At 38.7% G+C, this 24032-nt stretch overlaps 1 protein-coding gene across 3 annotated transcripts in view; it reads left to right on the forward strand.

The window, feature by feature from the left end:
* The first annotated feature begins 854 nt into the window (after positions 1–854).
* The window catches only part of myot (myotilin), a 39105-nt gene continuing 15927 nt past the window's right edge, over positions 855–24032 (forward strand). Inside the window, exons 1-8 of one of the 3 annotated variants that reach the window (XM_051860065.1) lie at positions 855–1036; positions 4781–4833; positions 8090–8246; positions 9398–9454; positions 9560–9701; positions 10237–10260; positions 10360–10479; positions 14037–14193. In XM_051860065.1, the coding sequence (XP_051716025.1) occupies positions 4826–4833; positions 8090–8246; positions 9398–9454; positions 9560–9701; positions 10237–10260; positions 10360–10479; positions 14037–14193 (665 nt within the window). In that variant the 5' untranslated portion in view covers positions 855–1036; positions 4781–4825. Of the gene's footprint in view, positions 1128–4780; positions 4834–8089; positions 8247–9397; positions 9455–9559; positions 9702–10236; positions 10261–10359; positions 10480–14036; positions 14194–24032 lie in introns of all 3 variants that reach the window. The other 2 variants (XM_051860064.1, XM_051860063.1) reach the window with 2 other exon arrangements.

Genomic DNA, 24032 nt, shown 5'->3' on the forward strand with positions numbered 1-24032 from the left:
ATCTTACAAACATAGCAATTCAAGTTGTCTTGTTTTTCATGATATCTTTATTTATCTTTTATATATCTTTATTTGCAACAGCTATGTTAACAGCAATATGTTAACAGCGTTGATATTGGTAGAAACACATAATTCCCAGTCAAAGGACGTGAACAGCTCCGAATACAAGGTGGTGTGAACGCAGCATAGCTCTCCGAAAATTACTAGTTTACACATTGTAATTACAAGTTCTACAAGCACGCAAAGGCTTTTTACAGTTCAGAATCGTTACGGTAATTACCGACATAGCATGATAGTATAGCATTATCGCACTTATAACCACAAGGGAGATTGACGAAGATCTGAGTGTTTGAAGAAGTGGGTGGCAGGGAGAAGTGAGTCTTTAGAGAGAGAGTTTATGGTGAGTATATGTGCAGCCCCTGATTAGCAAGTGATGAGAAACAGGTGTATATGATTTGCAGTCTAGGCAGAGTTTGCACAGAGACTGAAATGAGGTGATGAGCCCAATTGGATGATCAACTATTGGAGCACACCCCACACCCAGAGGGTTCAGGTTAAATGCCAAAAAGATGACCATAGGGGCTTGATGGTTCTGATATCATATTACATTTTTCTTTCATGATTTGTGATAGTGGTAACTAACCAACCTTACCAATCCCCCTAGAAGAGGGCTGGACAATGATTAATAGAAGTGCTTCTTGCATATGCTATTTCCATCCCTGAGGCCGAGTGCATGAGTGTGGTCTATATTTGACACCAAAGTGTTTGGTTCACCCGTTTACTGTGGAGTCAGCTGTGTCAGATGGACAGACTGTAATGTGAGATGAGATTTGAATGCACTTCCTTACTTTTCTCTACACTTTATACCTACCCAGACAACCTGTAGTCAAGCTTGTGAATCTCTTTACCAATAGCCCAGTCTGGTTCCTGTCCCCACTTCTCCATTTCTTTTACCGGGTAGAAGACATCCTGTCAAAGAGGGGGGGCAAAAAATATTTGAGGTGCACTCTCTTTGAGAGGGGAAGAGGGCAACAAGGTGGGTTTTTCTCTTCTTAACTTCCTTTAGCCTTGGTTTTGTCAGCCCAGTGGAATTTTCATTGGCCCCTCCACACTAACAGGATACAGCGGTAAGGCTCCAGCTTGTGAAACAGGTGCACTGGTGGCACACATGCAAAGAATTTGTTTTTCTTAACCTGAGAGGTGGCTAATTATTTGCTTTGACAGAATGGATGTTTGTTGTAGTTAGACATATATGTTGATTTTCTCCAAGAGTATTTGCTCATGTTTGACAGAGAGACATTACATGGTTGTGCAAAAACTATATCTGGCTTCATTGCTGATACTGAAACATTTGTTCATAGGTGTTACACTTAAACTCCAGTCCACTCCACTCTTCAAAAGGCTACCCAGATGATTTTCCAAGGAAATATTTGGAAAACTGTACATTAATTAGTTGGTTAAAGTAGTAAACAGACAAAGTGCATTAGTATGCAGTCTTTGATGCTGGGGTACATTTGTTTGATTAACCAAAAGGAGAAATTATTTAATGTAATTCAATTGCCATAAAATTTTTCCGTGATTCTTTGCAAGACTTTAAGAACCCTGTTCTTATCTGTCTGTATGGGATCAGGAGTTGCTATATGGTTCTTTGGAGTCTTGATGTTTCATTTTAGGTTTTCCAATGGTATAAGTTTTTGTGTTCTTTAAGGCACCAGTACATAGATTATTTTCAAAATAACTACAGAAATTAAAAGTTCTTTATGGAAAAAAGTTTTTTTTTTCCTCCCATTTTCTTCAGGCATTGTAACTGGAACCTTTATTTTTAAGGTGTACCTCACTATGGAATGAAAGCACTTTACAATCACATTTACAAGGTCATTTGTGGAAACAATAAGGATAATTATTATAGGATAATTATTATTAGTATTCCTTGAAACTGACTCAGAGGAGGATTTTTTTCTGATTATTTATTTAATAAATCCTCTCACTCAAAAAAATGATTTTAGCTGTTTGCTCAGTTTACTTAACTACAACAAGCTAAAGCAACACAAATGTTTTACTTAATTATCATTTGCATTCAATTTTATTACGTCGAATGAAATTACATTTGTAAAATCTTAAGTTAACTTAATTCATATGTGTTGGGACTGCATGAATCATTTTTGTTGCATTGACTGAAACTGAGCAGTGGATTTCTAGTATCCAGCATGCTCTGCATAGGGCTGGATTAGGAGAGTAAATTTTTAAATGAAGTGTTTAATGTTTAGTGTTCATGTTTGACATTTAAAAGAGTTTCTGTTGTGTTGATTTTTGTGGTTACAATTGTGCTGAAGAGCTTGTGGTTAGGCTGTGAGTGGCTACATAAAATACAAAGATGCTGTACTCAATGAACCATAACTGTACTAATGCCAGTGACAAGTTAATTTTCTTTTACTTGTTTATTACATTTACTTGGTTTTTACAACTCATTTTAAGCATAATGGTAACAAAACAAAACAACAAACAAACAAAAAAACTCATAACTTCTATAAGCTCTTTTAAATGTCTAATATAACATTAAACACTGACAACCCATTAAACAGAAAACTCTGCATAGCACTGGTTGGAACAACAACAAGAGTGAGTTATGTTCAGGGAAAGCTCACAGAATACATCAAATTAAATTGGTATGATCTCATTGAATTAAGATGAATTTTACACATCAGTACAACTACCCTAGTTTAAGTTCAAAATATATTCAACTGAGATTTTTGTGTGTATGATTTGAGATGGCACTTTCAAATCCAAACCAGGGTGAAAGATTTATCCTACACCATGTGTTTCTAAATGCAACACACAGAAGGCACAACCAAATTAGCCCAGGAGCTGCTCAGGTTTCGTTGCTTCACTCTATTGAGTACCAGGGAAAGGGCAGTAAAAGGGTTAGACTCATACCATTGCTATGGATAAAGTCAACAATCTGTTTACAAACTTGCTCAAGTATACTTAAAGCAGAAGACATTAAAAATTCAGAAAAGGGAGAAATATTTTTCTGAAACAAAGTTGTTGTTTTTTTGGTTTATTTATGTTTGTTTATTGTGGTGCTCACTTGCAACTTTATTGTAACTCAACACTACAGGATGGCTCTTCTTGGTATTGTTGTTTTATTTGACCACTTCAAGTTTTGTTTCTGCTCTATGCTTGCAATATAGAAGGTCTACTTTATGCCACATATTTTTATGTATTGGATGTGTATCAAGGGTGATGTTTGAGACTTTCTCAAAAACTTATTACAAATTCCACCACTAGTGCAAATTGCAATTGTGCATTAAAGGGATTGTTCACCCAAAAATGAAAATTTGATGTTTATCTGCTTACCCCCAGGGCATCCAAGATGTAGGTGACTTTGTTTCTTCAGTAGAACACAAATGATGATTTTTAACTCCAACTGTTGCAGTCTGTCAGTCGTATAATGCATGTCAATGGGAACACAATCTATAAGAGTGAAAAACATGCACAGACAAATCCAAATTAAACCCTGCGGCTCATGGCGACACATTGATCTCCTAAGACACGAAACAATCAGTTTGTGCGAGAAACCGAACAGTATTTATATCATTTTTTTACCTCTAATACACCACTATGTCCAACTGCCTTGCGCACGGCATCCTCTGGCGTAGTTTAAAGGATTAGTCCACTTTCAAATAAAATTTTCCTGATAATTTACTCACCCCCATGTCATCCAAGATGTTCATGGCTTTCTTTCTTCAGTTGAAAAGAAATTAAGGTTTTTGATGAAAACATTCCAGGATTATTCTCCTTATAGTGGACTTCAATGGTCTCTCCAAATGGTTGAAGGTCAAAATTACAGTTTCAGTGCAGCTTCAAACGGCTTTAAACGATACCAGATGAGAAATAAGGGTCTTATCTAGCGAAACGATTGGTCATTTTCTAAAAAATTCAAATGTATATGCTTTATAAACACAAATGATCACCTTGCACGTGCTTCCGCTTTCCATATTCTTCAAAAAGCTTACGCTGTATGTCCTACGCCTTCCTTATTCAACTTACGGAACAAACACGGCAACAGTTCCGTTTTTTCCGTAAGTAGAATAGGCAAGATGTAGGACATACAGTGTAAGCTTTTTGAAGAATACGGAAAGCAGAAGCACGTGCGAGGCGATCATTTGTGTTTATAAAGTTGTTTTCATCAAAAACCTTAATTTCTTTTCGACCGAAGAAAGAAAGACATGAACATCTTGGATGACATGGGGGTGAGTAAATTATCAGGAAAATTTTATTTGAAAGTGGACTAATCCTTTAAACTATGCCAGAGCCCGTACACACCTCACGCACCGGATGTCGTGTGCAAGGCAGTTGGACATAGTGGTGTATTAGAGGTAAAAAATGATATAAATACTGTTCGGTTTCTCGCATAAACCGATCGTTTCGTGTCTTAGGACATCAATGTGTCGTCACAAGCCGCAGGGTTTAATTTGGATTTGTCTGTGCATGTTTTTTTGACTCTTATAGATGGAGTTACCATTGACATGCATTATATGACTGACAGACTGCAACGGTTGGAGTTAAAAATCATAATTTGTGTTCTATTGAAGAAACAAAGTCACCTACATCTTGGATGCCCTGGGGGTAAGCAGATAAACATCAAATTTTCATTTTTGGGTGAACAATCCCTTCAAGACAAAAATCTTCTTTTTAACAAATGTATTTAAACAAAAATAAACAAGATAAACCCTTCATGCCCTCTTTAACTCAATATTTCTCTTCTTGAATTTTCAAGTGTCTCCTACTGGGGTCATCAACACGCTTTGGAGATACTGGAAACATGGCACAGTAAGAGACAAACCTGACAATTCTGTCTATATTTACTCACCCACAAAACCTGTGTGACTTTCTTTCTTCTTTAACTATAAGTTAAAAATTATGAAATAGTTATTAATTAGGTTACTTTTTTATGCAGTTACAATGAACAGGTATTAAAGCTTTCATAGCACCAGAAGTAATTTAGGTATTTCAAGACTTAAATTTCAGTGTATCTCTCACCCATATCGCTACTGACTTGAAATACAGTGCGTAAGTTGTATGATTTCACATTCATATACTTTCATGGTGTTTGTTTTAATTGTTTTGAAAAAAAAAAAAAAAAGTTTCAGTTACAGACCAGAACTTCTGCAACAGTACACATGAAAGACATGTAAATGTACTGTTAAGTAGTTCCTCACTTTGCATTGCCATTTATTATATATTTAGTTCTGTAGATTTCTCCATCTTAAAGCTTTAAAGGATTCATTCAAAATGAAAATTTTGTCGTTCATTACTTCACCTCATGTCATTCCAAACCTGTAAGACTTTTGTTCATCTTCGGAACACAAATCTTTTTAATGAGATCTGAGAGCTTTCTGTCTCTCGATTGAGAGCCTCTGTAACTACAACTTTCAAGCCCCATGAAAGGTAGTAAAGACATCATAAAAGTAATTAATGTGACTCCAGTGGTTTAACCTTAGTTTTATGAAGCGATGTGAGTACTTTGTTTGCACAAAAAACAAAACAAAAAAAACCCCCACATAATTTGCCACTTCATTTTCAAAATATCAACACAACAAAACATTACAGAATATCAACACAACATGCATGCGTCATGGTGCTCTCATGAACGAGCATTGAAGATTAATATTTTGTAAATAAAGTGATAAATTGTTTGTTTTTTTGTTTTGTTTTTTGCACAAGCAAAGCACTTACGTTGCTTTGTAAAATTGAGGTTGAACCACTTGGGTCACAGGGATTACTTTTATGATGTCTTTACTAACTTTCTGGGGCTTGAAAGTGGTAGTTGTAGATACGGTCAATGGAGAGACAGAAAGCACTCAGATTTCATTAAAAAGGGTCTTCATTTGTGTTCCAAAGATGAACAAATGTCTTACGGTTTTGGAACGACATAAGTGAGACTGTCATGGGTGGTTGCAGGCAAACAAACGAAGATGAAGGACAGACTTCCAACACAAATTTTTAATATTAATAATCCAAATAACAGGCAAAACAGGCAGGGCAACACACTCTAAATGTAAGAGTGACCGTACACTGAAAGACTGTGAAGGAAGAACTAAAGTAGTGACTCAAACAAGATAATTAATGACGTGCACTTGAACAGAATGAACTAACAACAGTTACCATAGAAACAAAGGAGTGGCAGGAAAACAAAAAACAAAACAAAAAACAAAGGAACAAATGAGAAGAATGAAAACAAACTCATTCATCTTAATGAAAACAAACAAAGACCATGATAACTAAAATTCAGTGAAAACTAAACATAAGTGTGAAATTACTCCCCCCTCCGGCAAGGCGCGACCTTGCGCTGTAACAGATGAGCAGAGGGAGGGATGGTGGGGACTTTGGAGGGGGGTGAGGAGATGGCAAAGGGATGGTGAGAGCAGGCAGTGCTGATGGGATGGTGGTGAGTGGACGACAATCCCCTGATGGCAATGGTGGAAATAGTCCGCTGGCACAGAACCAGAGCCAAACAGTGGTGACAGCCCAAGGCAGAGTCGAGGGAGAGAGGAGCCAAAATGGTGTTGTGGCTGGGAGACGAGGCCGATGTATCAATAGGTGCAGCCGTAGGAGTGGAGAGACGGAGTGCAGTGGACGGCCTGCAAGTCCTTGGCAGAATTAGAGTGATGACTGACCAAGGGGGAGCCGTGGGACGAGGGAACCCGGTGGAGCCGCAAAGCCGAGGTTCTCCGGTGGAGCCGAAGGTGGCAGGAGCCAAGATGGAGCAAACAGGTCGACGGGCCGAGATGGAGTGAAGATATCAGAGGCCTGAGGCAGAGTGGCTTGATCCTCTAGCATAGACGCTGCTGGTGGTAGCATGACCTGCGGCTCAACGTCACAGCAGACCATCCCCGGAGATGGCGCAGGGCTGTAAACATCCAGCAGCTACGGGGCAGCAGGACTGTCTGAGCTTTGTGGTGGTGGTAATACGAATCTCGAACAGGCTAATGGTTAGTATAACACAGTCCATGCAGGTCGATGAAATTAATCAAAGTTCATACGGTCTTTAGTGCTGCCTAGAAACAACGATGATGAAGGTACCGGGTGGGATAGGGTAGAAGTCAATACCTCCTCACTGAAGTCTCTCAGCCAGTCCTCATTCTCCATATTCACTATTCCCTCGTCTGCTGATGTACCGGGCTCACACCCCTGGTCAGACTCACCATGGAGCTCCACTTCTGGGGCGAGGGTCACCCCTGTCCTCTTCTCCTAGGGCTCTGGCTGATGCGTCACGGTGGGCTGTAGCTCCCCGTCTGCAGGGGCTCACACGATTTCTCCATGGTCGATGGTGGTGATTTGGGCTCTGGGTCTAGCTGAGTTCTGGACAGGGGTAAGACACTTTCCAGACACCTCATGACGGCATCCCCCCAGTTAAGTCCAGAGGTGTCTGGGAGGTCAACATGCTGATGGTAATTGGCCCCGATCCAGAACAGGTTCTTCAGGGTCTCGTCGTCGAAAGGGCTGGTGAGTGCAAGAAAACTGAAGTTAATTATGAAGCTCAAAAAAATCTGGGTTCTCCTGAGCCACCGAAATAAACTGAGCTCTTAAATTCATTTTGGAGGTCCAGTCACCTGTCACGGGTCATTGCAGGCGAACAGACGAAGATAAAGAATAGAGTTCTAAAACAAAGTTTTAATAATAATAATCCAAATAACAGGCAGGGCAACACACACTAAATGTGAGAGTGACTGGAAGGAAGAACTTAAGTAGTGACTCAAACAAGATAATTAATGATATGCACCTGAACAGAATGAACTAATAACAGTAACCATAGAAACAAAGGAGTGGTGGGGAAATCAAACAAAGAAACACATGAGAAGAATGAAAACAAACTAAAAGTCCTATGATAACTAAAAGCCTGTGGAAACTGAACATAACTGTGACAGGGAGTAATTAATGACAGAATTTTTTATTTTTGGGTGAACTAACCCTTTAATGGTTATATGTGCATTTTAAATGTTTATATACTTATGAATGTCTTAGAACTATTATTTTATACTTGTTTTTTCATAAACTTAATGATGTTATTTTCTAACTCTTTCAGGGTTCCGAAAAAAACATCAACTATGTCCCTAACTATATCATCATGTTCCCGTGAAACCCCGTCATCCTCCTCCTCCTCTTCATCATCATCTTCCTCTACAGTGCTTCAGCAGAGGCACTCCACTTTAGTACAGCCTCTCTGCATTAGTCCTCAAATGGTAAGAACATAAATAGATAAAATTTATTTCTGGTTTTTATAGTTAATCAGAGTTGTTGAAGGAACTTGAATGAAGTGAAGCCTAAACAGGACTGTAGGCAGTTGTAAATGGGGAAAAAGTGACTTTAGACAGTCTGCCTTTTTAGGGATGACTACTCTAACCTGAAAATAATGAGATTTCTTTAATCTTCTCTGAAACCATCTGTCTTCACCAAAATGTTTTAATTGTTGTCTTTAGATGTGTGATCCTTGTCTTTTAAATGCAGCTATGTGACAGTGTCCTTTAAGGATTTTGCAGTGTGGAGTTGATCCTAGTTGATCCTAGCTCTATAGGTATGGTTCTACAATCAACTTAGGTTTATAATGCTTTTGGGAAATGCAGCCCTGGAACTCTTGTATCACTTCTAGACTGCCAACACAGAACACCACATCGTGAATTTTAGAAAAATTACAGGACTAAACAAAAAGCATTAATTGTAGAATTATTTGAATAAATCTATTTAAATTCAAATCTAATTGAAACAACAAGATAGATATTCATTAAACTACCAAAACCATACATGAACAAGACATTAACTAGTTGATGTAACAAGGCAGAATTTTGTTGAATTAAAGTGCATTACCACAATAACACAATATAAACATTTTGATCCAACTAGTTGCAAAGAAGTTACATTGACATATTAAAATCATGTTTAATCTGCAAATGTATATTGTGTTCATATAAAATATTCAAAGCAGTCCAAGTTTACTTGATTTGATTAGATGCATAATGGGTGCTACGATTAAATCATGTTCATTCAACAATTTATTTTTTTGAGTGCACAAGAAGTAGTAGAGATTGCATTTTAGCATCTTAGGGATGGAGCTAATCTCTGCGGGACAGTGGCCCTCCAGAACCCGAGTCACCTCTGTAGTTGTCTGATGAGACCAGTGGCACTCTTTGCTCTTTGACAAAAATGTGAAGTGCTACAGTATATTTGGCATCTGCAAAAAGCCCAACAGCCAGTTAACAGCCTATCAAGCATGTTGGTTTTCAACTGGAGGAAGTAGAGAAAGTAGGAGAAAGTAGAGACATTTTTTTTTTTTTATAAATAACCGCACTTCCAGCCTAAACACAGATTGTTGATTTGTGTTTTTGTCACGTTTCAGGTTCAGAACACAAATCAGGGTTCAGGAAATGCTGGAGTTTCTCCAACATATGTTAAGGTAATAAACAATAATATAAACCTGAAGTTCACTGGATCAGTATCAAGTTGTGATTTGACAATTCATTACCATGCTGTGAGCTCTGACATGGTTGTGTCTTGACAGCGTCTCCATGATGTGAGCACTGTGAAGGGGCAGCTGGTGGTCCTGGAGTGCAGGATCAGAGGAACTCCTCCACTGCAGATCTCCTGGTTCAGAGAGAATGAGCAAATCCTTGATTCGGCAGACTTCCGTATTCTTAGAAAGAGTCAGTGGAAGATGTAGCATTATTTGACATGTTCTCTGTTGTTTAAAGGAATAGTTTAACCCAAAATCAAAATGCGGTCAACACACAAGCAGAAATTTCGGAAGAATCTTTACACAGCTCTTTTCATACAATGACAGATCATAGTGACCATGTCTGTTAGGTTCTAAATGGACAAATATAAGCTTAAATATAAATTTAAGTTTAAGTCTTTTGCATTCAGTGTGAAGACCAAAATTTAAGCTGTATCTTTTGTATTAAGTGTGAAGACCAAAATTTAAGTTGTATCTTTTGCATTCACTATTCAAAAAAAAAAAAAAAAAAGGGCTGAGATGGAGGTTTTGGCATCAGTGACATTTGTGCACTTTTTAACCTGGATAGAAAGGATTGAAAATACCAACATATTGGTTTGGATTTTCAAGAAATTTAATTTTTGTGTGAACTGTTCCTTTAAAGTAATAGACAGGAATCATCTTACTAGTTTCTGTACAAGTCAATAAACTAAAACTGTTTCTTACTTTATTTTTGTCCTTGTCAGAGGCAAGTTCAGCTTCTGTTCCTGGTGAGTAGACATGTATCTTAATTAGATGGTATTCATCTTTTGAAACATAAACATATTTGTCAAATATTAGGCTTTAAACTCTTCTTTGTTTTATTGCAGAGGAATTGTGCACCCTAGTGATCACAGAGGCTTATCCAGAAGATTCTGGAATATTTAAATGCACAGCATCAAATCAGTTTGGAACAGCAACATGCAGTGCCATGCTTGAAGTATATACAGGTAACTTGCTTGTTTGATTCAATAAATATGAATGTATCAATCTAAATGAATGTATAATTTATATATGATTCAATGATTATGCCATACATTTTACAGAAGTATATTATAACACAACAAAAAAACAAAAAAAAAAAACAACAAAAAAAAAACCACATAAAAACAATAGGTTACTGTTCGTAACCCTGGTTCTCTGAAACATCAAGTGAGATTTTCCTCAGTGAGCATATTTGCTTCTTGTGCAGCAAGTGGTGCAAGCTTGGTGGATCTCTCCACTCAATGTTTCAGAGAACTGGGGTTTTGAACAGTAACCTATTGTTTTTATGTGTTTGTTATAATATCATCTGTTCAAGATCCACAAATGGGAGATATAGACAGCTCCCCCGTTGCACCCAATAAACTCACAGTGAGACCCTGAAAGCCAGAGGGCGGTCACCTGCAAAGGTGGTGCATGACGCGTCACAAAGTAGCACACCATACAAAGTGAGACCTTCATAAATCTACAAATAACGGGCTGTTGCCCCACCGTAGTATCGTCAAACCCAATATGAAATGCAGCAATAGCTGCTAAATAGACCTTAATAGTAGAAAAAAGCTCTTTTATCATCCATAAGGTCATGCAGAAAAAACAAAATATCAGAAACTGAGCACTGAAATGTTATCAACCAGCGCCCTTTACACCACTCCTCAAACACACGCCACTTACAGTCATAGAGATTGTGTAGAAGAGGCCCTAGCATTTTGAATAGTGGCAGAAACACGTGGAGAGAGCCCCAGTGTGTTTAAATTTGCCCTCTCACAGTCTGGATGAAGGTGGCAAATTCGCCCGTTCGCTTGGGACAAGAGGTACGTGAATAATGGGAGGGGCCACATCTGGGCATACAGCAGGGGGATAATCTCTGCGAGCCATGGTGCTTTGAGCCACCTGAGTGCTATTGAAATCAGAGTCAGGCTCTGTTCTCTCACCCTGGCCAGAGTCATTTATTAGGCAAAGTTATTAGGCAAAGGGGAGGAAATGCGTAGAGCAACACGTCGGGCCACGGATGGGCCAGCACGTCCATGCCGAGGGGTGCATCCTCGTCCCATAGTAAGAAGAACATATTTGACACATTTGAAATTGATTTAGCTCACATTCACTCTGAAGCTGAGCGCTGTGATGTGCGTCTTGCATCACTTTCTCTCTCAAATCGACTATAATCAGCCAGTCGTCTATATACAGTGCCGGTCCTCCCTATTTGCCCTATTTTTCCCTAAGTGCGCAAGGGCCCCCCAACCACCTCCTTGCTCTCAAAGATGATTTAATGACTAGGAGTGTAAGATTAATAGAATTTTATTTTCATTTTTTATTTTGGCTTCCAACTATTAACACAATGCCGCATTCTGTTACTTTCCTTTAAAACAGTGCACTGTTGCCCATCCTACATAACATCCAAATCAGTCAAATCATGTAATGTGTCTGTCTTAATATATAGTCTCCTGTCAGACGTGCTTGATACTAAAAAAAGAGTAGAGTAGGGTAGGCAATTTTGGAGAGGCTAGCAATAGCAAGCTAGATTTGAAAGCATAAGATCCTACCCTTCCTTCAGATCGCTTTCCAAAGCCACACCTCCTCCAAAAGACGTGAACGTGCACAACAGTCTGCAAAGCATTTAAATGAATCACGCAAGGTGATTTACTTAGATTTGTGCTTGTCAATTTACTGGTATTTGCACCATTATTTACCTCCCCAAAAAAGCATGTTTTAAACCAGACATTAATTTGCACTGCTACGATGGGCAGAACTGGTGTCCAGAGGGCTGGTCGCCCGTGAACATGGATTTTGAGCCCGCTGTGGCTGTGCATCAGGCTGGCTGCTTACGTTTAGGGGTTTTCTTGGCTGTGACAGCAGCCAAAGACATTTTTCCCAGGGCTTAGCAAGAGGGGGTTACTCTGCTGGGCCAGTGGCTTGCTACGGGATATATTAGCCCCGCCTTCATTATGGAGATGGCGTCCAGTAGCACGGGTGTTAGGTGACCACACAGAGGGCGTCTGGCGTGGCTCAGGCTTTCTTAAAAGGCAAAATTTGAAAGCCTCATCCTTCTCCTTTTCATCGCAGTGCTTTTGCATTAAGGCGACAGCAGGACTAAAGAGATGCTTTTGACTATCAGGGAGACCAGATAGATTAAGCCAGAGTGCATGTTCTCCGACCACGAGAGAGCCATATAATGCCCGCTAGATTGGACAGCTTGATGGGCATTATGAAGAACAAGGTCATTAACTGTAATGATCTCCTTCCAGAGATTGGGTGAGGGTGGCCCTTTCTCCAGTTGTCCTCCCATGTCGACCAAGAACTCTCAATGCGGAAAGCAGGGAGGAGACATTGAGAGTTCTTACAGCCAAGGCCAAGGCTTTATAAGAGGCCTGGTGGATGGACGTGGTCTCGATAGCTGGGGTAACCCCTGCCAAGAGAGGCCATATTCTTAACTTCAAGTCTCCCCAGCAATGCTTCATGTGTTTTGCACAAGCAGGGAGGATACGGCCACTCGCTCACAAACTTGACAGAATGGGGTAAAGCAGCTGGAGCATTAGCCTGAGGCGTTACAGATAACAGGATGGCATCCTTGTCTTCTGAGCCATCGAGAAGGCCAGCATCGTCCTCGTCCCTGGGGCTGAGTGGCTCACTAATATAGCTATCAGAAAATACATCTCGAAAAGAGCCAGGTCACTTTGGTCAGCCCAGCTCAGAGTCTGGTGGAGGCTGATCCAAAAAGTTGTGTCCTCCTATAGACAATGGTGAAGTCCGTAAAACCACAAGCTGAGAGTAAATATTCCAGAGGTCAAGGGAAGCAAATGACAACTGAGGAAAGGTAGTGCGTGCAGATGCTTTATGCACTTTGGTATGGGGCGGTCCCTTACCTGGCACTGCGCCAGACTGTCAAGCCAGACTTGGTGCAATTGGATGCTTCTGCAGAGGTCATATACGGATGCCCTTCCCATAGGTGGATCTTGAACACAAGATGATGAAAGAGAACACAAAGCTTAATTTACTTGACGCAATATGATGATGATTTGTGTAGGCACACAAAACAAACACAAAAGATTTATCTCAATGGTCCCACACAATCTGAGCCTTGGAAGTAGTACACATAACTAGAACACCTGCTATTCATTAAATTCTGCATTCCCTGCCACACTGAAAAAATAAAGTTGTAAATATTTCAGTTTTTCTACTTCAAAATGTGTTATTTAATTCAATGCGTCACTTGCCATTTCTTTGTAATTGTATGTGAAATTTACAAGCAATTTCCAAGTGAAAATGTTTAAGTGTGTGTTTGTATATAAATTATTTTGGCCAACTTGATAAAACTTTCCACCACCAATAAGGTAATACATTGTACCAAGTGTAAATCCATTCCATGGAATTCAGCAGAAAAACAAGGCAGCAGATTCTATTTGGGCCTACTGATGAATTGATGTATTTGATTGATATATGTGTATATAATTGATCTACATATCTAAAATGACAAGGTAAAGAAATATACTACATTTAATGTTTAATAATAAAATTCTGTTCTTTCAAGACCTAGAGGAGGTTTTGGGAGATGAGGATGAGCCTTCCTCTATAAGCTCAGCTGGACTAGAGCAAGATGACCATCCCTTGTTACTACAAGACACATTAAGTCCTCCTCCAGAATGGCCTGACAGTTCTGAGGAAGAGACTGCCATCCCTGCATCACGGTAGGATATTTTTTAGCATTTGAGTCATTTTGAAGTCAACATGTAATCCAAAGATCAGATTTAAAATCTTGACAGAAATTCACAAAAAGCACACAAACACCACATTTGGAAAGTAAAGTAATGCTAAGACATCTGTAAAAAAAAATGGTGACCTCTTGGCTTGGTGCCTTGCTGTCAGATGGTGCCTTGTCAAACAGGGAGTACAGAAAATCAAGATGTTGTGGGATTACAAATTTAAGAATCTGTTTAAGATCTGCTGATCCTACATCCTGACATAACCTCACATGAAATATTAAGGTGAAGTATATTGTATTTAACATTTTGAGGTAAAGATAATGACAATTTAAGGAGATCAAGGCAGGCAGCCCAGGTGTCTGTAACATTAACCTTTTGTCTTCATGCACTTCCTAACCATTTGGCTCAAGATACAGCTGTGACTTTGTCTCTATGATAATGTAAAGGTATGGGCCATACTGTCAGACTGAGTGGATTAGCACGTATACATTTGAATGACACCGTTATGCTGATTAGATCATGGCTGGGAAATGTAGGGAATGGGCTGATTCCTGCACTGCACTTGCATGCTTTGTTTAGATTGTCTCCACCTCTACTCTATGTATCCCTCCCCCTTGAATGTATATGAACTACCAAGTACACTGCCTTAGTTAGACTTGGATGACTACAGCGACCCACAGCACGTTTCTCAATAAAGAGTAACTTCTGCTTGAAAGATATCCCAACGTCTCCTGGTCTCTGCTTCGACGAGGAAAAAGTTTCCTACAATGTCCAGAAGAAAAAGTCTTGCAACCACTTTTCCCTGTAAGCTGCTTGTGTGCCCGGCTGCACACTTCTGTTGTCAAAAAAAAAAAAAAGAAAAAGAAAAGAAAAAGAAAGTTCAAAGGGCAGACACAAAATGTGTTTGAAAAGCCATTTGAATGCATTCTAGTGAATGACAAATAACTGCAGTGTTAATGATAGTTTCATTATTATTTCATAGAAGGAGAATGATGTCAGCCAAATCAGTCGCTGTTGGAATACTTTATTGGTTAGAGTACAAAAGAGCTCAATAGGAGAGGCAGGGCAAACACAAAGACACGAGGAAAAAAAAAAAGATTTTATGCAACAATGTACTAAAAAACAAAGATATTTTTTCCTTTGTCTTTTTGAAAAGTTCCATGTACAGATGACAACGTTGTCAAAAGGATCCCCTTGCACACAGACTCACAAATATGACAAAAAACGCTGAATTATGCATGCCAGGCCAGTAGTTGGCAAGGTCAGAATTAGAATTAGTTGGCGACGAAAATTGGATTTTGACATATATAAATAATGTATCTCAGCTGGTCGTAGTAGTGGTGCAGTAACTCTACACTTTGCTGGAGAAGCTTTAATAAACTCAGTATCTTGAGCAGCACAAACGCAGTCCTGTAGTCCACCATTATTGTTTTGGTTGTCAAGTTGTGCATGCCTATTGACTGAACTCTGAATACGCATGCGCATGATGTCACTGTTTTCACAAATTTGCGTTTTTTTTTAATTTACTTGAAGATGATAACGGTATCGTTTTTTTTTTTTTTTTTTTTTTTTTCAAAAACTTGCACTTTGGAACCCATTTTACCTAGTCAAAGCCCAACTGGATGTGTATCAGGCAGAGGGTCATATTACAGATGTTACAGAGCCAACAGATTGAATCAGCAACATGGTGATTGTAAAGAAAAACAGACAAGCTGAGGATTTGTTTGGACCCAAAGTTCCTAAACAAAGCTCTGAAAAGCTATTAACGGAAATAACATGAATTTTGGCACTCAGTTTGGTGCTCTGTTTAGGCATTTTGCCTCCAGCTGGGAATTTGAGCATGTCACTAGTCCAAGCCACCTAAGAGGCTTGATTTGTAGCAAATCAGGAATGCTACTGTGGCAGTTTTGGGGAAAAGAAAAGAACTGTTAATCTAACAAAGACTCAACACTCAGTAATACTTCAGGTCATTAGTGCCTGAAATTTGAGGTTTATTGCAGTTGCTTTAAATGTTATGCAGCCTAAAGTTTATATTATAGTTTATATATTATTTTGTTATTACCCTTTAGTTCTTACTTGTTATTGTTGTTGTTGATGTTATGGGATATAATAAATCATGGGATCGACAGTCGATTGCTTTTGACATTTTATTTCTGGCTGCTTTGTTACTAATACAGTTGCTTATCTTCACTCGTGTGTCTGCCATTTATTTTATTCTTAAGGTGCTGCATAAACAATGTTCTTTTAGCACCTTCATGAGTGGCTGAATTATCTGACTCTAGAATAACAGTCTCTGTCGCATCTGCTGTAGATGAATAATGATTATGTCAACTGAGTCTTGTAACTTTAAAGTGCTATTTCTATTTTATTTGACCCTTGATGTAACTTGGTGTCATTAAATCATATTTCTGAAAACAATAATTCAGAAGTTACTAAATATGAAGCACATTTTTAGGTTACCTGAGAAAACTGAGACTGTGCCATTATTTATCAAAATTTGTCAAAAGACATGCAGAAAAGTTTAGTTCTTTGCAATATAATATAATGATTTATAATAGTAGCGATCTTTGCTCGCTTTCTGTATATTATATATATTTTTCATGCTGCACACATTGCACTACACAAGTTTCTGGATTTAAATGCAAGATTCAATCTGATTGACAGTGATAACCATAGCAAAGGATGGAACAAAACAATCTCATACTGTATGTCAAATGATCCGTGCATTAAGGAGTATAATAGTTCTGCCACTTTTTCTATGTTATGTGTTACTTTGTTGTTCATTTTATTACTAATTTTTCAAATCAGTCCCTCAGTGACTTTTTACATACAGATTTTTAAATATAAAATAGTTCTTGTTAGCACTTTGTTTTATGATCTTTTTTATTTCATGAATAAGTTAATATTGCAAACTGTTTCTTTGCATTTATTATGGATTTCTTGTCAGTACTGGGCTCGGAGTTTACATGGATAACTTTGTACTGTGTGTAGATGGACGGTGGTTCACCCACACCACTGAAGACCATTTTTGACCCAAGAAAAACCCTTTAAGAAGGCGAGACTTCTCGCCTAAATAATAACATCCCAAAAACATAACATAGGATTCCAACAGAGGATGGCTTGAGGGGGCTTAGGTGGGAGACGTAGAGCCAGGGCGGAGTTGAAGGCAGGAGGAGCCAGGGTGGAACCCCCAGCAGAAGGGCCAGGACACAGGCCCATAGTGGAGACGATGGAGGGAGGAGCCATGGGGGAGGCTTGGCAGTAGGACCCAGGGAAACGTCTAACTGAGATGGAGCTGTCAGTGGAGACTCAGGTGGAGCCACGGAACTGTAGAGACCGGGTGATGACGAAGGTCCTCGAGGGTAGAGTGAGCTGCAGCTACGAGCAACTGAGGTGGAGCCAGAGGAGCAGAAGGGGTGGAGGGACAAGGTGCAGGTGAAGGAACAGAAGTCTGTGGTGCAGGCAGACCGACAACTGACCAAGGCGGAGCTGGAGGGGTGAATAAGCCCAGTGGAGCCGAAGGGACGGCGGTCCCAGGTGGAGCCAAGGGAAAGAGGTGACACAGATTTAGCAGATTGCTCGACAGGCCTAGGAGGAGTGTTGGTCACGGAGGTCCTAGGTGGAGCTACTGGGTCGATCATCATGGGCTGAGTTGCGAATACTCTGACCAAGGCGAACCAATGATGACCAGAGAGGCAGCCAAAGGACTGAGGACTGGGTTGTGCAGGTGGGGGTAAACAGACAGGCTTAACAGGGTCACACGGTACAGGCATAAAATTCAGAAATGGACGTCTAGTTTGACACGGAACAGACAGACTTAAAACAGGCAGAAGAGATGTGCGCGGTAGGCAGGGTGGGAATTCAAATTCTACAATTTCAGTACTAATAACAGAGACAGGCTCAGTGCAGGAAACAGAAATGGGCAGGATGCACTCACTCTCAAAGTCTGCATGCATTTCGTCAGCCGCTGTCAAGGGGGTTGGGCTCCATGACATCCCCTCAAACTCTACCAGTAATCCTAGGGGCACAGACAATGTTGCCATCTCACGCACCTGGTCAGACATTTCTTTGGGCTCAGGCTCCTTTGTCATTGGCGCTGGTATCGTGGTGGGCTCAGGCTTCACTGTCGCTGGGCTGGTGGCAGTTGCTGGTGCTTATAAAAATATAATATAAAAAAGAAAAGTTGGATCTGCAATGAAGCTAATTTATTATTTACAGTTTTTTTCCCCTTATTAATTTATTTTAAGCACCATTCGATAGGCCTGTATGTATGCTTGGGCTGTTAAAAAAATAAATATAAACAAATATTAATTATGAATATATTAACATATTTATATTAAATATAAAATATTAAAAAACAAACAAAAATGATAACAATACAATAAACAAACAAACAAAAAACAGTCAGCTTAAGGTAGCTACAAGTATTAAATGCAGTTAAATGTCAAAATAACTCCAATATCATACATTAGAGTTGTGTGGGGTGGGGGTAAATTAAGCGCAACCTGCCGTGACGTCACAATCATGTTACATTGTGGACTGTGAAGCTGCCTGAAGTGTACATAGTGGGTGCTTCTCAATACTCTAATTGATGCTTCCTCGATTCCTCGCTCCTCCGTCCTCCAGCCTGTGAGCCAGAAACCGATCAAAGAAAGCCATATTTACTTTTGCAGTTTAAATAAAACATATATCTCACATATTTCAACAGAGCATCTTGCTTTATTATTATTAGGGGCCAAACACAGAAGGTGCAAAGGCACATATTGTATCCGTTGACGTTCTTATTATTATTCTTTCGTTTCTGCTCTGGAAGTCTATAGCAGCCCATAGAACCACGTGCGGGAAAGTTGTGAAATTTGGCACACAGATAGAGCACAGTCTGTCAACTGTCACCATAGCAAATCTGTCATGAAAATTTTTCCACCATTTTGAATTTTCAAAAAAACTACTTTTTTTAAACTCCCCTTAGGCCAATGCTCTGGTTTTCATGAAAATTTAACCAGATCATCTTCAGACCATGCCGACAAAAAGTTATGTAATTCAAGTCGATTTCTCAAACCATTTTTTGTAGTGCATTTTATGTAGAGCTTGCGAAAACAGACATAAGACTATATCTCCGCAAAGCTTTATCATACTCAGACCAAACTTGGTACATGTCATCACAAGCATGACCTGAGGCAACATGCATGGTTTCGGCGCAGTGCCACCTACTGGTCCGGAGATACAAAAAAAAATTTGGGTTTTTTGCTTATAACTTCTGAACGGTTTGTCCAAAAAACCAATAAATATGGTCTCATTAGATTCGGGGCCATTTGACCATTTGAATGCTGTATTTTATGTACGCATTAGGGTATCGTTGTGAAACTCAGTATGGATCATCAGCACGATGCCCTGAAGGAGCCTGAGAAGTTTTGGACCAGTGTTTAAATTATTTGTACACTTATAACTTTGGATGTGGTTGTCTTATTTTCATGGGAATCATCTCCTTAGACTCCTGAATCCTTGCCGAGTCCATCGATACCAAACATGCTAGGTTTTGCCTTATGGTTTGTACAACGTGGTGATTTAGCGCTTAAAAAACTTTTGCGAATATCTTCAAAACCATTAGTCTGATCGAGATGAAACCACCGTAGGAAATTCACAATCATAGTTTGTTAACTGTATTCTAGTGCCCAAATGTCAAAATTTTGATAGTAAGTGGCAAAAAAATTTAATCAAAGTTGTCTTATGGGTCATTTTTTATGTTCTCATACATATAAATTTCTATAACTCCAAAACGAAAAGAGATATTTTCACCAAATTTGACACACACATGTATAGGCTCACTCTGAGGACACATAAAAAAGTGGTGGGTTTATGCCTGTTGGTGGTGCTATAATTGAACAAAGCATGAAATTGCCATTAACTACAATACAGTATTATGATATAAAATGCTATATTTTATGAATACCTTAGCGCATTGTTATGAAACCCGGTATGTGTCTTCGGCACCATGCCCTGACAGTAGTCAAAAAGTTTTGAGGCAGCGCCACCTTGTGGTCAAAAGTTATAATGTAATTTACAAAACTGCTAATAACTTTTTATTAAATTAGACTATTGTAATGAAACTTGTCTCAATAGATTCATTGGGTCATGCCTAGAACATAGATATCAATTTTGCAATAGTCAGCCAAACTTCCTCTCCGCCATTTTGATTTTCTTTCAAAACGTACTTTTTCAAACTCCTCCTAGACCATTTGTCCAATTTTCACCAAAATCAACTCGTATCATCTTCCGACTGTGCTGGCAAAAAGTATATTTTTGTATACCGCTGCAACGAATTTGAGGCATGATGCCAAAATGACTCTGAGGCTGTATTTCTGCACTGCTTCGCCCCATTGACACCAAACTTTGCATGTTTCGTTGTACTCTGACCACACCACATCAGTTTGGTCACAGTGACACCTATTGGTCGACTGTAGTAAACCTTTTAATCATATTTCTAATGACTGTATTTATGATTTTTCAGCTGTTGCTTGCTTCTTGTTGCAGCTGGTCTGACACTCCCAGCCATGTTGGCATGGCTTATCATGCTCCTTGTGCTTGGCCCTGATAATTGCTGCTTGCAGCTATATTTATTTATTAATTTCTTCAACAACATAAGGGCAGATCCTTTGAGCGCAGCTGATAATGCTTCGAAATGACTCTCGAGAGATCAAAAATATTCCACTATACGAATAACTTTCCTTCGATTCCTCTGTCCTCATTTTCTTTTCTTACATCCTTCCCTCACATCCTACAGGGGGTGGAGCTGAGACGTGAGGAAAGAAATTGAGGAAAGAAAAAGAGGATGCACAAATAAGAAATGAGAAACACCCATTTCTTCCCATTTCTTATTTGTGCATCCTTTTCATTTTCTTTACTTTCTTTCCTTGCATCTCAGCTCCACCTCCTTAGGATGCGAGGGAAGGATACACCTGTGTATCCTCTCTCATGACTCCTTAGGATGCTTCCTCGTTTCTCATTCCTCACCTCCTCATGGTGCAATTAGAGAAATGAGATGTCCTTCAAGTTGTATCGGTTTCCGGGTCATGGGCTTGAGGATGTAGGAGCGAGGAAACAAGGAAGTATCAATTTGAGTATTGAGAAACACCTTAAGTAGACTCGCTCCCTCTGTCAAAATTGAGGGGTCGAGGGTCTGTCCAAATAAACTTCCCTCATCCACTTGACGAAGTTGGACGCACTTCAAAATTGCGGTGGTGATTACCCCAAGGGGAAACGTTTAGGGAAGTTTGCGTGTGTATGTCTAAAAGTGGAGTTAAACACAGCCCCATTCGTTTGAGTTATCCATCTTTTTCCTGTGCCCCATGATGCTTTGCATGAATTATAGGAGTAATTTTCATTAAACTGTAAACAATCAGTGAAAGTTTTGCTTTCTGAATGCAATAATAAGCATTTTAAAAAACTGGGTACAATGAGATAACATTACTCTACTCACCCTTCAACCATTGAACATTAAAAGGAAATTTAAAAATGTAAAACCATTAACAAAACAAAAAGTGACAGTGATGAGTGCTGCATTTTACCCAAAGTTTTCAATTCTCATGGACAAAAATAAAATCAAATAAATTAAAATCGACAAGCACCCATCCAAACTTATCATCCAAACACTATAGTCCCTGGGGTACATCAGAGCTTGAGTTGAAGCTGCTTCCTCGAGCCTCTACACTGTGACAGCAAGCCAAATATGTTTAACACCAATAGTTTAAGATTACTTATTTGGGCAAACAAACTTGTGAAATATTATTATGGTACATAGAGTTATCAAAATTCAGAGTTTTGGTTTGGTTCTGTTCCTGTTTGCCTTTGTTCCCGATACTTGTTTGTTTGGTTACTGATTGTTATGCATCTGTCTCTAGTTCTGTTGATTAGCCTCACTGTGTATTTAAGCCCTGAGTTTTCCTTAGTTCCTTGTCTAGTTCTTGTTCTTGGTTTTCCCTGGTGTTCATTAAAAGTCAGTTGAATCATCTCTCTTAGATTACTGCAGCTAACTGTAACACTTTACAACAAGAATAAATCAAGTCAACAGATTTAGAGAACAGGCCTTAGTTCAATTAAGGCATTTAAGTAGCTTTTATAAACGTTTACTAGAAAAAAAAAAAAACATTACTGGTGTACATCTTGAGACAAAACAATGGCACTGACATATTTTAAGATATGTCAGTGCAAGTTGCTTTCAGATAAAACAGCTCAAACATGCATTTTAGTCTAGGACTAGCTTAAGCCTTGTCTGTGAAACCGGAGGTACGTCTATGCATTATTCTTGTGTTGAATGGGTGGCTGTTCAGGAATGGAGTGGGCGTGTGTCTGCTGCTCACATAGTTTTCTATAGATAAACAGCCCAACAGTGTCTCACTGAGTGAACAGATGCCAAAGAATCACACTACACCTTCAACCTTTCAAACCAGCTTTACTGGCTAGCAAAATCATTTCAAAGGGCAGGTGAGCACAAGATTTCTAATCTGAATTATTATCTTTTACACTTTCTTACAGTTAGAATAACCTGAAAATCAATATATCTGTTATAACAACTTTATTTTTCCAATATTTCAATTTATCATTCTGTTAATGCATAACCAGTCCTTATTTTGCCTTTCTTGTTCAGTGTTCTGTGTTCTTTGCTTTATAAACTGTAAGTTGACCCCTGTAGGTCATACAGTATAATGACTCTATGTTCATTGCTGAAGCTTTTTGACCTTTAACTCATTGCTGTGTGTTTGTGTATAGAATACATTGTTAGTTTAGAAACTATTTAATATTTTTTTGTTAAGCATTTGGCTTTTTGTGTTGTGATAAAGAAAGATTTTTGTTTTAATCCTGTACAAGGCTCAAATTTTAATGTAAACCTGCAAGTGATTAAAATAACTATATAAAAACTTGATTTTAAAATGTACAGCAAAGAAAGTTTTTAGATAATATAAAGAGATCTGCACTTATTTCTAAGTCACTAATAAAAAATAATAAAGCAAATTTGTGACTGACTCTGAACTCTATACAGGCACTCAAATGTTTTTCAATTAAAGCTCAAGATGCTCTTTTGAATATTCTCAAATCATGCTGGATAACATGATCATCAAGTTTTGTTCATGTCAGCTTAAGTGCTGCTGTCAATAAAGCAAAAGGGACATGCCAGATACTAAGTCATTCCTAAAATCTTGGTCACATTCAAGTTGTTATGATGATAATTGAATCTGTATTGTATAAAGTGCTATATAAATAAAAGTGACTTGACTTGACTTTCTAGCTGCTGATCAGAATAGCACAGCTGTTAAACATTTTGTCCTATTCCTGTTTTGTTTTTTTATTTTTTATAAATAAATATTTCGCTTGAATATTATTATATATTTATACCTTGCTTGGAAATAAAATAATATGAATATCAATATAAACCTGCTTTTATATTGAGCAGTGATTTCACCATCTCAAATTTATACATTGTATTTTCTATATTATTGAATTGAAGTGAATGTCATTTAGTGTGCTTGGACCCTTATTCACAATGACCTCCAAACAGGGTAACTGAGTGCCAGTGTAGCTGTAAATGAACTGCACCTGGCACGTCTGTCAGTTGCTGCCCCATGACACTTTTTTTTAGCCACATAGCTTCCTCACAGGAACACACCAGCACCAGTATGGCATGTTCATTATAGAGTAAAAAAGATTATATAATGTATAAACAAATTATACATTTGTACTTTAGATTAAAGTCAGCATTAAACAGAAGTTGCAATAGTCTTTTCTTCCCTATTGTAACGTCTATCCATGTGAAATGACTTCTGGAATAA

Source organism: Ctenopharyngodon idella, chromosome 14 (genome assembly GCF_019924925.1).
Source record: "Ctenopharyngodon idella isolate HZGC_01 chromosome 14, HZGC01, whole genome shotgun sequence".
NCBI classification, from domain to species: domain Eukaryota; kingdom Metazoa; phylum Chordata; class Actinopteri; order Cypriniformes; family Xenocyprididae; genus Ctenopharyngodon; species Ctenopharyngodon idella.